The sequence below is a fragment of the Danio aesculapii genome, chromosome 15 (genome assembly GCF_903798145.1).
Source record: "Danio aesculapii chromosome 15, fDanAes4.1, whole genome shotgun sequence".
Classification (NCBI taxonomy): Eukaryota; Metazoa; Chordata; class Actinopteri; order Cypriniformes; family Danionidae; genus Danio; species Danio aesculapii.
Genome location: NC_079449.1, coordinates 14,590,952 through 14,605,189, shown reverse-complemented (window position 1 = coordinate 14,605,189; position 14,238 = coordinate 14,590,952). Strand labels below are relative to the sequence as shown.

General features: G+C 33.6%; 1 protein-coding gene across 1 annotated transcript in view; it reads right to left on the bottom strand.

The window, feature by feature from the left end:
- Positions 1-14,238, bottom strand: part of dgkb (diacylglycerol kinase, beta) — a 96,768-nt gene that overhangs the window by 63,374 nt on the left and 19,156 nt on the right. The window contains exons 14-17 of the mRNA XM_056474422.1: positions 10,396-10,469; positions 8,022-8,096; positions 3,779-3,864; positions 1,743-1,832 (exon numbers count right to left, since the gene is read on the bottom strand). Coding sequence (XP_056330397.1) covers positions 1,743-1,832; positions 3,779-3,864; positions 8,022-8,096; positions 10,396-10,469 — 325 coding nt within the window. The remainder of the gene's footprint in view (positions 1-1,742; positions 1,833-3,778; positions 3,865-8,021; positions 8,097-10,395; positions 10,470-14,238) is intronic.

Below are 14,238 nucleotides of genomic sequence, written 5' to 3'. Positions count from 1 at the left end.
AAATATCTACTTGTGTTTAACAGAAGAAAGACACTCGAACAGGTTTTAAACAAGGATGAGTAAATGATAACAGGAATTTCAGTTTTGAATGAAGCATCCCTTTAAATACTGCATACTTTCATTATCCAAGCTACATTACTACATATCCAAACTACATTGAAGCTAGCCAGTCATAATTAAATGACATTTCAAATCGTAGGCACAATCTGAATTGACCTGGCCCATTATTGTTGTTGCTTAAGCCCTATTTACATTTAAAATGTCATTTTCGTTTTGCTTCAGCTACTGCACAAGATTGGCACCACACCAGACTCCTTTATGGCTTTTTCAGTGTTAATTAAGAGGACATTATTATTTGAACGGCATCTACGGATATGTTAGTCTGTTTTTCATTATCCCAAGGATTCCATAATCCTAGACCTGTCCGTATCCTGAGCAGATGCTGTGGTGGTCATAGAGGAGTGGAGAGCACGTGACTGATTCCTGAAAGACCCTAGTGGCAGATGAGTCTCCGCATTGATCCCATGGGCCAATATGATCACCCGTCTGTGACCTACTCACACCTGCAGCTTCTCCACGATAGACGTTCAGCATTCTCCAGCCTCCGGCGCCTAGACTGCAGCTCTGCACAGGAAGTTTGGCCAGAGGAGAAATGGTCGTCTCTCTAAGTTTTTTCCTTCACTTTCGACAATTGGTGTAGTTTTGTTCCTCGCCACTGGCATGCTTGGTTTTGGGACTTGTGGAGCTGCGCATCGATGGATTTGCTCTTTAGTGTTTGAACTTTCAGCAGGGTAAATTAAACCACACTGAACTGAACTAAACTGAACTTCAACTGTGAAATCTGGACTGACACAGTTTCAATGTACTACAACTTCTATGTTAAGCTGCTTTGACACAATCTACATTGTAAAAGCACTATAGAAATAAAGATGAATTGAATTGACATAGTTAGAAATGTTGGTAGGACAGAGACAAAATCTGGAGAAAGATCTGGAGTATGACAATGGAAACACACGATATGTCAAAATTCAGTCAAAATCAACGCATGTACAAAGTAGAGGCCAAAAGACAGGACTTGCCATAATAAACAAAGCAAATCTATACAGACCCCTCCCCCACAGGACCGTAAGGCTATAAAAACCAACCATTGGCTATTTTGACCGAAAGGCGGAACTTCCTTCACCATGGTGGCCATGATGAGAATTCTTTTTTAAGTTGCCAGATGCTGGCAGCATTTTTGATGATTTTCTTTTAAATTTGATGGCCTTCAGAATATGTTTTTCTATGAATATATGAGCATATATCACCATAAAGAGCATAGGCTCTACTTTAAAAAAAAGCATTTTATTCTGTTTTCATGTTTTATCACTAATTGAATGCAGATAAGTTAAGATAAACAGATAAAACTGCAAAACTGCATGAGTGAGTCCATTAACCCCCTCTTCACTTTTACACTTTCTCTGATTATCTGTATTTCACACACGGGAGACCCAGAAGTCTCGTAAATCATTCAAATTAGGGCTACTCTTACCAAAATACACCTAAAACATGGATTGTGATAAAAATTCAGCAATGGTGTGAATCACTGTCTCTTAGTTGACAAGATATTTCATCAACTGTGGGAACAGAGTTAATATGTAGCAGCGAATCTTGTGAAATTAACTAATATTACATCTGCAGACAGATTAAGTGTTTGAAAATCTCTGGATATCAAATTATAATCCTGAAATGACTTAAATTACCTCCACCCCAGTGCAGACACCTTGCGAGGTCATTTCCTGTGCCGAGAGGAAGAACACACACAGGAGGATTCCGTTCAAAGTTGGCTTTGTCTAAGAAACAGAAAAACACCTCATAGAATGAGAGGGAAAACTGCTACAGTACAGCAGAGTGTCTCATAATATTCCAGTCCTGCAGCTGTTTTGTAACGTCAGAGAACATTTTTTACATGCATCTTTGATCAAGAAAATAATATATGGATTGTAAATAAAAAGGAGGATTTATGGGAATTCAACTGTACCACATATTTACAAAAAAAAATCTTTTTTCTTTGGAAAGAATGTCTTATGTTGAGGTTTTAGAACAACTTTGATCCGCTTCATGTGCATATGTATATGTGTATGTATATGTGTGTGTACAGTATATGTGTGTATGTGTATGTGTGTGTACAGCAGGGAAATAAGTATTGAACACGTCATGTTTTTTCCAGGGAATAACTTTTCCAAGGAAGCTGTTGACATGGAATTGAATCAGGTTTTGGTAACTCAAACAATACAAACATAAAAATAAAACTAAACATAACATCTGAAAAATGACTTGTGTTATAACAATGAAATGACACAAGGAGAAAGTACTGAACTACAGAAATGTATTTAATACTTTATATAAAAGGCTTTTTTGGTGATGGCAGCTTAAACACGCCTCTCATATGTAGAATAAATTGCTCAGGTTTGATTTTTTCCACAGACTTCAACAGAGTATAAAAATCGTGATGGTTCTGTGGGTCTCGTCTATCAAATCTGATCTTTATTTTGTATTTTCTACTGGATTCAAGGTGATTCTACTGGAGGTCAGGTGATTGGCTGGGGCATTCCACAGCTTGATTTTCTTTCTCTGAAAGCTTTTGAAAATTTGCTTGGCTGTGTTTTGGATCATTGTCTTGCTGAAATGTCCACCCTGGATTCATCTTCATCATCCTGCTAATGTAGATGTTGGACTGAAGCAGCTGATATTACTTTATAATGATGAAGGGCAGAGGATTGCTGAATAACTACTGAAAGATTTCAGCTGCTGTCTGGGCATTCACTGCCTTTCTACACCACCCTTTCTTCATGTGCTCAATACCTTTTCCCTGCGTCATTTAATTTTATTATGCATAACTTAATTTGTAAACTAATTAGATTTGTTTTCTTTGCATATATGGATTTCTTTGCTTGTTATCAATGTCTGGTGAAAATTTCAAGTCAATGGCACCTTTAGAAACATGTTTTCTGAGAAAAATAGTGATGTGTTCAATACTTATTTTCCCCACTGTATATATATACGTGTACGTACAATATGTGTATGTATATGTGCATGTCAGTGTGTGTATACAGTACATACATATTTGTATATACTAGTGTGTCTGTGTACATATAATTAAATAAAAGTCTACAAGTTTTTTTTTTCTAATACACTCCTCTGAAAGCATCCAGTCTATTACGCTGTCTTTGTTTTGATTGATAAAAAAAATGGAGGCAATTTTTGACACAAATAAAAGACTAAATGAGGATGCAGTCATCTAAAAAAACATCACCCGCAGAGACTATTCTTCAGATGATATAAGTAATATGCCATTTCTTGAAAAAAGATAATCATCCTATTTGCCCTGAAAACACGGGTACGAATGTAATAGCTTTAGTTCTGTGGAAAAAACATAAAATAAGTATTTGACTATTTCAGCAAATATTACAAAATCATTTCTGTATGAAAGACCTCTGAAACAACAACATAAGCTTTATTTTGCAGCATTTCCTCTAGATGTCTTTATGTTTTGAAGTTTACTTTAGCTTGCTGCATTATTAAATCTATAATGAAAACTTCCTGGATTTAATTTACTATGACAGCAGTACAGACTCCAGATTTTAATTGGTCTAAGAAAAAAAACTCAGACAAGAGGCCAAAACAAACAAACAATGTAACAACCACAAAGACAAAAAAGGCAACTTATGGGGTCTGTTTTCTTTACCTGATGGCATAAAGGGAAGAATTAGAGTGTTTTGTGTTGGTTTTCACTCACCTATAAGATCAAGAATCCAGCCGACGGTGCCGTCTCCACCACAGGCCAAAACTCTGAAGTCTGGCACATCCCGAAAGAAATTTAAGCTGAAATTTAAATTAAAAGTGTTGACAGAATTATTATGGCATTATCATGGCGTGTTTTAGCAAAACAATTGTACAAAGAACTATTACTGTATAACTGTCTATCTACAGTATTAATCTATCTATCTATCTATCTATCTATCTATCTATCTATCTATCTATCTATCTATCTATCTATCTATCTATCTATCTATCTATCTATCTATCTATCTATCTATCTATCTATCTATCTATCTATCTATCTATCTATCGTATCCACCCATCCAAAAAATATAGCTGTACTAATCTATCATATTCCATGCATTTTTACATGTAATTATTTCTTATACAAATAAATATATTAAAATATATCATTTAAATAAAAGGACTACAATATATGACATTTGAATATACATATGCATGTTATTTGCATCTTGTTGCAAATGTGAATCCATTTTTCCAAAAGCCAAGCTTATTCAGAAGATAACTAAATATACCAAGACAATGTTCATGCAAGCATCTTCCAATCCTGCACATTAGTAAGCTGTAACTGTATGAAGGGACCTTACATAGCAGAACAGGACACAAAATAAAACTCTTAATCTGTTTATTAAGTATGACCAGGGTGCGAATTACATGGAGGTTTGGCCCCTTTAATTAACGCTTGCTCCCCCCTGAAGGACATCAAAACAAGATGTATGGGGGAGGTCTGCCCTTTAATAGTTAAGAAATAGTTTGCTCCGATCTGTATCTTAAATAATATTAATTAGAATAATAGATAACTTCAATATACATTTGACCACCGCAAAAGGGTTCATATCAATGTGAGTGCAGGTTTGCACCAAAAATATTAATTCATTTAGAGCAAATGTAGAGCACCAATGGACAGTGTGAGTATTCACAAAACATATTTCTTTAAAAAAGGTCTATAAAACCAGATGCTTAGTTTGTATTTAATTATACACTGGCTTGCACATGGAAGTTAAACAGTAAAATAAAAATATGCCTTTTATGGTCATCCATTAATAGGTGCAGGAAAGCAAACTGGTCACCATTTACTTAATATCACTAATATCACTGAGAACCACTCAGTATCCCTCAAAACACTGAAAACATAATAACAAGTTTGATTATTAAATTAGATGTAATTGAATTAAATTTATAAATTTTGGTTAACTGAGGCATATTACTGAACATAACCGAAAAACACGACATTCTCCCGCCCCAGTTTTCAATGTATAATTCGCACCCTGAGTATGACATCAAACATCAAGTTTCTGAGTCCAAAAAAATGCAGCCTTCCATAAAATTAATACAGTATATGTTGTCCCAACACAAGTTAACTTATAAATAAACATAAAACAATTAGGAGTGTGATATTTTATGAATGCTTATAAAAGCTTCCTTCAGTTATGACATTTTAAGCGCAAACATGACATTGTTTGTTATGACTACTTGACATATACATCACAGCCTGTTTTTGTCAGTCATGACAACTTGACATTAACAAGGCAACAAAACTTGTCATAAATCTGTTATAGACATAATTTTCATGAAGCCATTATAACAGCGTCCTTGATATTTATTTGACCTTAATTACAGTGGTACAAGCTGAATTTGTCAATTAAATGTCAATAAATATTAATGATATTGTCAAAAAAGATTTGACAGAGTAATGACACTTTTAATGAGACACTTTAATGACAAATACAGTACAGTTTGTTCCACTGAAAATGTGTGACTCATAACAGTCATGTTTATTACAGATTTATGACATGTTTTGGTAATGTGAAAATGTCATGGCAAAGATGAAGACCGGTTGTGATGTATTTATGTCAAGTTGCCATAAAAAACAATGTCATGTTTGTATTTAAAATGACATAACTGACACTTAATAACATAAATGACACTTAATAACAGTTGTCATAAGCATGCATACGATCTCATTCACAATCATGATGATTATAAAGATTTCAGGACCGTCTTATGAACACCCCTTCAAGTAAAGTGCTACCACTAACTCTAACATAAAGATTACTTAATGGGACAAGCAGACTAAGCAAATAATATTAGACGGCAGACAACCAATCACATGAGGATGTTTGAATAAGAATAACAAAACCCTACTTTTCTACAGCCAGCAGCCACCTTCACATTAGCATCACATGACTAGCTGAGCTCATGTGTTTCTTCAACAGATGACTGTGACTGTAAATGCATAGTCAAGTCAAACTCTGTATCTATCTGCTCCACCGGCGGAGAAACATCAATACATCGGCTACACCTGACCTAGACTCTACTGCTTGAAACACCGTAATCAATAGTCTCAAAGCAAACCGGCTGACAAGGTCACCAATGCTGTGAGGAGAGCAGTGCTCAATCAGTGCTTTTGAGAAAATCATACAACAAAAAAAGAAAATGAAAAAATTTAATCAGAGGCTTAAAGGGACAGGAGTGTGGAGTAAGAACTGAACTAGCTCATGTTAACTGATGTTGAATAATGATTTTTGAATTGGAAATCCTTTGTTTTAAAACCACAAATTTTAAATATATCAAAATTTCACAGATTTTGTATCATAATAAGCATTTAAAAATATATATTTTAACAGCTTTGGGGCTTGAAAGTCGTAAAATGTAAAAGTCTTATTTCTTGTATAAAACATCATTATCAAAATCATCATTAAAAATAAAATTATAGTATAATTGGATTTCAAATATTATCTAGAAAATATTTTGTTGTTGCTGTTTTTTTAATAGAATTTTTTATTTTAACCCTTTAACTGCCCAATCAAGAAAAAAACATTTCAGGATTGCATTTCCTAACTCGATGTAGCTAGTGATCACACAATGCATTTTTTTTTTCAACACATCCTTTAATTTCTAAAATATCAAAGATTGATATGTCGATTTATGGTAAAAGTACGGGAATTAATACATATACTATGAAAATCAGAGTGTAAAATAAATTTATTTAAAAACGATTATTTAATTAAAATGTATTTATTTTAAAACGTATTCAAATTAAAAACATTTTTGTCTTAAAAACATTAAATGTCTGTTGAAGGAGCAGTATCAACAGATATTAAGCAGACAGTCTACTAATACTCAAATGAACCATCAAAATAAAGTGTTACCATATAAATGTCTCTGCTGTCATTTTGATCAATTTAATGCATTTTTGCAAAAAAATGCATCCATTTTAATAACGTAGCAAAAAATAATATTGCAATAAAATACTATACAATACAATACAAATGAAAATAAAATTATATATATATATATATATATATATATATATATATATATATATATATATATATATATATTTACTTATGTATTTACTAACCTCACATTTTTGAGTGGTAGCAAAAGAATTACGTAAGTTGAAAGTTAAATTAAAATGGTGACTACCACAGGAAAATCTGTAAATTTAGCTGAAATCATACGAGATATCATGATAAGTCTGTATTTCCTCTTTTGTTTCTTCTTAAGACTAGTTAAAGAATAAAATTAATGCATTTAAAAAAAACACTAAATATAATCACTAATTAAGTCAAATCAAACATCATTGTGAATCAAACCAATTAGTCTAAATTTACAAAAAACCTGAATCAAAAGCCTACAGTATGAACAGTGAATGATACAGAATCACAGCTCCAATTAATCTTCACACCAACATCCCACAAAAACATTCAGCATTCTTTATTATTCCCTCTTTAAAATTCCATTTTGAAAATACAGCATCACTAAACACTGTCACAACCCTCACGGCTTTGCACTTAACTCAGAAGTGACCACGCAGCAGGCATACTAATAACGGATCCAGTCCGAATGCCAGAGAGCGTTTTGACTGACACCAGCGATGGTATGCGTGAGCACAGCTAACACCGACACCAATCTATTATTACCAGCTGACTGTCAGCACTGGAGACTCTGTGAGAGCAGATCTAACCCTTTAATAATGCCTACATTTACAGCTGAGACTCACTGAGAGATCGGCATGCATGAATTAATGTGTATTATTATCAAGCAGCGTCTGCATATACAATATGTTGTTAACTTGGGGAGCTGTCGGGATTCTTTGGATTCTTATCTGGGAATGAGGGACAGATATGTTTTCCCGAAAGCATACTGTACACAGATAATGCTGTCTGGAGTGTGTGTGGTGAAGGGTCACTCACCCAGGCATCGGGCCATTTTTGGCCAGGTTGTAGACTTGACGAGGGTTCAGGAGGTACTGGAACTTGCGGAAGATCCTGGAAAGGGTACAAAATAAGGTAATATCAGTAAAAAAAACGTAAATGAATAAGACTAAAGCTCTTGGTAAAAAAACATTTTCGTTAACTAAAACAAAATGTTAAAAACACGTATTTGCTTCTAAAAACATGACACAATGCTTTGAAATGATTTTTTTAAAAGTGCAGCATAAAGGTGCTGGTAAACTTCAAACTAAATTTAAAAAAATAACTAAAATGATGTCATTTTGAACTAAATCTGGCCAAAATTAAGTTCTTTTTCAATTCGTTTTGGCAGTTCAAACCTGCTCATCAAAGCAAATGTATGAGGGGATTGCGTTTTGACTTCAAAAGGTCGCAAAACAGAAAATAGCAACCAAGCTGCCATTGGTTTGGAACTCCACCTTCTTCTTCGCCTCCGAGCTTTTGATTGTTGATGTTAAAGCTCTTTTAACTGCTTGTGTTAAACACATTTTCTTAATTTGGCAAACATGTAAACTAGGCATGTTTAACTATGATCTTTAATATTAAAAAGTGTGTCTTAGTTCATCATAATTTTCACTTTCATTCATTTAACTTGCATGTGTGGGGTTTTGGGTTCAGTGTTTGTTCAAACCATTATTTTTTTATTAGGGATGTCCAGATCCATTCACGTGATCAGAAATTGAGGCCAATGTTGTGGTTTCAGACTTGATTGGAATCAGACGTTACCTCCCGATCAGGACTCGAATATATATATATATATATATATATATATATATATATATTCATTCCCATTATTTATAACACATCTATAGTTATGCGGTGGCACAGAGTTAGACCTCTTTCTTGCCTTCACACAGAAACAGCAACACGTGCGGCATGACAACACTTTGTTCCAAAGAAGTGGAAGTAGCTTGAAGTGGAAAGCGCAAGTATTTATACCTGCAGTCTGGAAGATTATCAAGTTGATGATGACAACATTGCCATAGCAAACTATGAGATATGTAAACGTGGGATTGCCTGCTAGATATTTTAAGTTGAGGTGCTATTTGTTTTTATATTTGATTTTTAAAAATATTTATTGTTGTACTAAAGTCCCAAAGTGAAGAATTTATGTTATTTATTACCTGATTGTTCAAGCTACCTCACAGAAGTGGTCTGTTTGTTAATAGAGTTGTTGAATGTTAAAATGTTGAATAAAATGTTGAATAAAAAAAAAAAAAGGAACATCCTGGATCTGTTTCTTCGCTATGTATTCTTTTTATGTATCATAGAAGTATCGGATCGGGTTTCAGCATCGGTAGATACTAAAAATCAAATGACTCGGACTTGGGGGCAAAAAAATCTGATGGGAACATGACTAATTTTTATTATTAAAAGGTGTAAGCTATGCAAACACTAAACATATATATAAACTATAACTATACTGAAATGTATTTTTCCAAAATAAAAGCTAGACTAAAACTAACAAAACCATTAATGAAACGGACTAAAAATAAACTGTAATCTACAGCAAATAGAATTTAAAAATTATATCTAAATAAAACTAATTAAAAAGTAACTTTGACATTTTAACTGAGTTAGAATGGATAAAAGTTATAAACTAGTAAAGTTTTCTTTTCTTTTTTCTTTTAAAAAGATATGGTTTAAAGTTATAATACAAATATACCGGCTCCAATAACACCATAAACGTTTCCCCTACATCAGGGGTCACCAATCTCGGTCCAGGAGGGCCGGTGTCCCTCCAGGGTTTAGCTCCAACTTGCCTCAAAACACCTGCTTGGGTGTTTCAAGTATACCTAGTAAGACCTTGATTAGCTAGTTCAGGTGTGTTTGATTAGAGTTGGAGCTAAAATCTGCAGGACACCGGGCCTCCAGGAACAAGTTTGGTGACCCCTGCCCTACATGGTGAATTTATGGCAACCCCATTTGCTAGTTGCTAGTATTTTATTTTTTTTTTACAGCAAATTTTCAAAAAAATTAAGATAAATTTCTAAAAGTATCTGTTCATCCCGATAACATTAACATTATAAGAATATAAACAATTTTTCCTGGATAAGACAGAAAAAAAAAAACACAAAAAAATATCTCATTCAGTTAAGAAGAGGACCTGAGATCTGATATGCATCTTTATGATTGAATTTCAAACAGAAACTAATTGAATGAAATGCTCATTTAGGTTATCAGAAACATAACTATTCAATCAACAGTGTCAAACACTTTTAGTACATTGCTCACTTCTTGGCTGAGGATGAAAATAGTAAATGGAAATTGATTCAAGACAAGTTTAAATGCAACATGTAAATATTTTCTTCTTGAAATGTGACACACATCTCACCTTTCACCTTGTTTGCCACCACTTTTAGGGTTGACGAACACCAACAAAGGATGAGTTCCTTCTAATGCTGTGATCTATAGATTAAAATGATAAAAATAGAAAAAAAATTACATCTAAACATATACAGCTTTCAATAGGGACATATTACACCCCTTTTCATAATTAATCTCTGGTGTTCTCAGAATGGGTCTGTGAAGTTCAAAATACACCACATGTCTGTTTAGGTCCTTAAGGTAAAACAATTCATAGAAATCAATGTTTAGTAAAAACAATTATGGAGTAAATTTGGAGCACAAAACTTTGGTACTGACTAATCCTTCAAAAATAATTAACACTTGTTCATGAAGCAGTCCAGTATAAAAACATATTTAGACGAAATGCATAACAGTTTTGCTACCTTCTTTGGGACTTTACCTTCAAAAATTAAATTAAACTAGAACGTCCTCAGTGGTTCCTCCAACAACAACATTTTAATGTTCTCTCTGGCACAGACACTGAATCTCAAGCTGCTACAGTAGACAATCATGACAATATAAGTTTTTATCCTATTTTAATAAGTTGATCAGGTTTCTGAAATCAAATTTTTTAAGTTATTTAAGTTTTTCAAGTTGAAAAAACTTGATACAACTGAATAATTAAGGGAGCAACAAATGCATTACAGTGTACAGATAGAGAAAGAGAGAGAAAAAAAAAGTAATTCTATTATCATTTATTCATCCTCCACTTTCTTCTGCTGAACACAAAGCAAAATAAACTGAAAAAATAATAAATGTTGGACGAAAAAAGCCATGGACTTCCATAGTATTTTTTGTTTTTCCAACTTTTTCCAGAATAACTCGTTTTGTCATCAACAGAAGAAAGAAATTCATAATTCAAGTTTAGAACCACTTGAAAGTGAGTAATTGGTAGGGAGATGTTCATTTTTGGGGGAAGTAACCCAACTATTATATGAAGGAGTGCTAATAAACAGCTAAATAAGACCTCCGTTATACAATAGAGGTGCGAAATCTGAAAGTTCTCAACATGCTTGCAGAGTAAGACTTACCAAAACAAAGTTGCTGGGTTGTCTTTTTACACATTTTCTCACAGAAATATCCTGATATCCTGATATTTCATGATATATCCTCTTTAAATGAGTTGCAATAGTAGCTATAATGTCATCAGATAAAATAAATAGCTCTGTTTTTAAAGAATTAATAAGTTTAGACTGATTGGGAAGATTTTGAAGGGGAGAACATCTGCATGAAATATCATAAACAAATCACAAGTATTGATACAGTAAAGCAAAGGAGTGTCTACAACTTAAACAGTGTTTTATCCATCCAAATGTTTGCACCTCAACAGTATTTTAGTCTGAATTATAGTTAATTCGATCTGAGAATTGTATTTACCTGTTAATTTTAATAACATTAAATAAAAAATTATTTAAAACATAGCTAATAAAAATAGATTTTTCTAGGGAAGAGTTATATTGTAAGAAATATTGTTATTGCAACATTGCATAACGTATATTTATCAGGTATGGTGCAGCCCTAACACACAAATACAATTTAAAGTTACAAAAAATATTTTTTTGTGTGTCTTGATGCTTTAAACATGCAAATGATAAACTGTTTGGTAAGTTTATGGTTATACTTTGCAGTTACTCCACAGATATAATCCCGACTCGAAATTGTAGATCCAACTTGCTTCTGCTCATTATAAATTATAGGTCTCAAACTCAATTCCTGGAGGGCCGCAGCTCTGCAGTTTTGCTCCAACCCTATCAAACAAAGCTCATCCAACTAATTGAGGTGTTTAAAATAGTCATGAACACCTTGATTAGTTGGATCAGCTTTGTTTGATAGGGTTGGAGCAAAACTGTGCAGAGCTGCGGCCCTCCAGGAATTTAGTTTGAGACCTATGGTATCGACCATTTTTAGGGATGTAAACAAAAACAATGGTCCCAACGCATTTCCTGTTGTATATTTTTAATTTCTATAGCTTCCGAGAATCCAAAAACAGTCACATATTAATAAATAATGTTATGATAGCTGTTCTAACATCAAGTTATGATTAAAATGCCTCTTGTTACAGTTATGAAATAGCTTGATAACAAGCAGGAAATGTTCACGGGCCAATGACATGACCACATTAAAGCTTTTCATTGCACAAAGTCTCGTGTTGTACTACTATCCACAAAAACCCACGTCATGAGGCACATCTACTACTCCATATTTAGTCATTAATGACAGTCTTTTACCATGAGTCAGTTTTCAGGGTGATTGTGGGCTTTCGGAGCGGACGCCACACGCACAAACTAATCCAGAGAGTGTGTGAACAGTCTTCCGGTGCGCGGTGACACAGATGAAGCGCTTAAAACAGGACCCGTCGAAACAATCCCAGCAGGCCCAGGTGAATTAATGAGTCACCCGTCCTCCGTCGAGTGATCCATTACTTCCTCTAATTATAAATAATAATCCTGATTATTACACTGGTTAGCTGCCGCCAGCCAAGATGGATGACCCAGGACATGATTTGTCTTTTTTTTTCGTTCTGTCATTACTATGCTCAGACGACGGCCAGTCAGAGCTGGTCACTGAGGCCTAACCATTGTATCAAACTAGTTATGAGCTTATGGATGCAAACTCTGTGACTTGCAGATATTTTCAACTACATTTAAAATAGCCGATGATTTACCAGAAAGCTTAATATTACAGTGAAATTGTTGAATGAATGTATGTGTTTAGTTTTAAGTAGTATGCTTTATATCAATGGCATATCAATATATACAGTAATCAATGCATGGTTATCACCTCTACTGTACATGAGGAGGTATTCATAAACCTTTTTTATGCGTTCATTTTAGTATAACTTTTGCACAAATTTCATACAGCAAGTCCTGTTTTAAAGATGATCTCGTTAATCACTGTAAAAACTATGTAATGCAGATAATGAGTTGGAGTTTAGAACTATATCTCTTCGTTGTGTTTCAATCCATTGCGTGGCCAGTAAAATTGACACCATATCATAGTCTTATGTTGTAAAAGGGTAATATATGAAGAGGTTATTTAAATTTTTTTTTGGTCACATAATTTTTTTAAAATAAAATTAGATTTTTTGCAATTGAAATCTTCAATACTCAATTTAAAAACATGATTCTGAAAACTACTAAAATTTAGTTTTAGTCATATTCATGAATCATGTATTTTGCAATTGTACTCTTTAATTCACAACATAAAACATGATATCTCAAAAAAAAAAAATAGAGTTATTGCAAATATACTCTTCTTAGACTACAGTGCACCTGCAGATTAACTGGCATTTACAATAGCCAATGAAGCGTTGTAGGTATTGTCACTGTATGACTTATTTTAATGTTGTTTGTCTTATTTTCTTGGTGTCAACATCAGTAATCCATGCAAAACTACGATTATTTGTGCAGTTTACTTATTCTCCCAAGATGCTTTCAATTATTCTTTAACTGGAAGAGTCTCAGTTTACCCCTTATTGAACACCAGTATACCATCTTTAATTGTTTTTACTTCTAAACTTCCTCTGCATTTCCACCTGATGATGATTATGTGCTGTAGGCTTTATATTCCTGTTTTGGGACTGATATTTTATTCCATCTGATTTCGTTCAGCAAAGACGCTGATGCATTTTACACTATACTGCTGTTACGTATTACTGGGCTAGGCATTGTGCAGTATATTATTTTCAATGATTGTGGATTGCCCCCAAATATACCCATGCCATTTGTTTGTTATTTTCTTTGTTTATCTTGAATAATTTCCATCCATACTCAAATCATTGACCACTTTCTTCAATATTAATCAATGTTCTGTTCTGATCTCTAGCCTA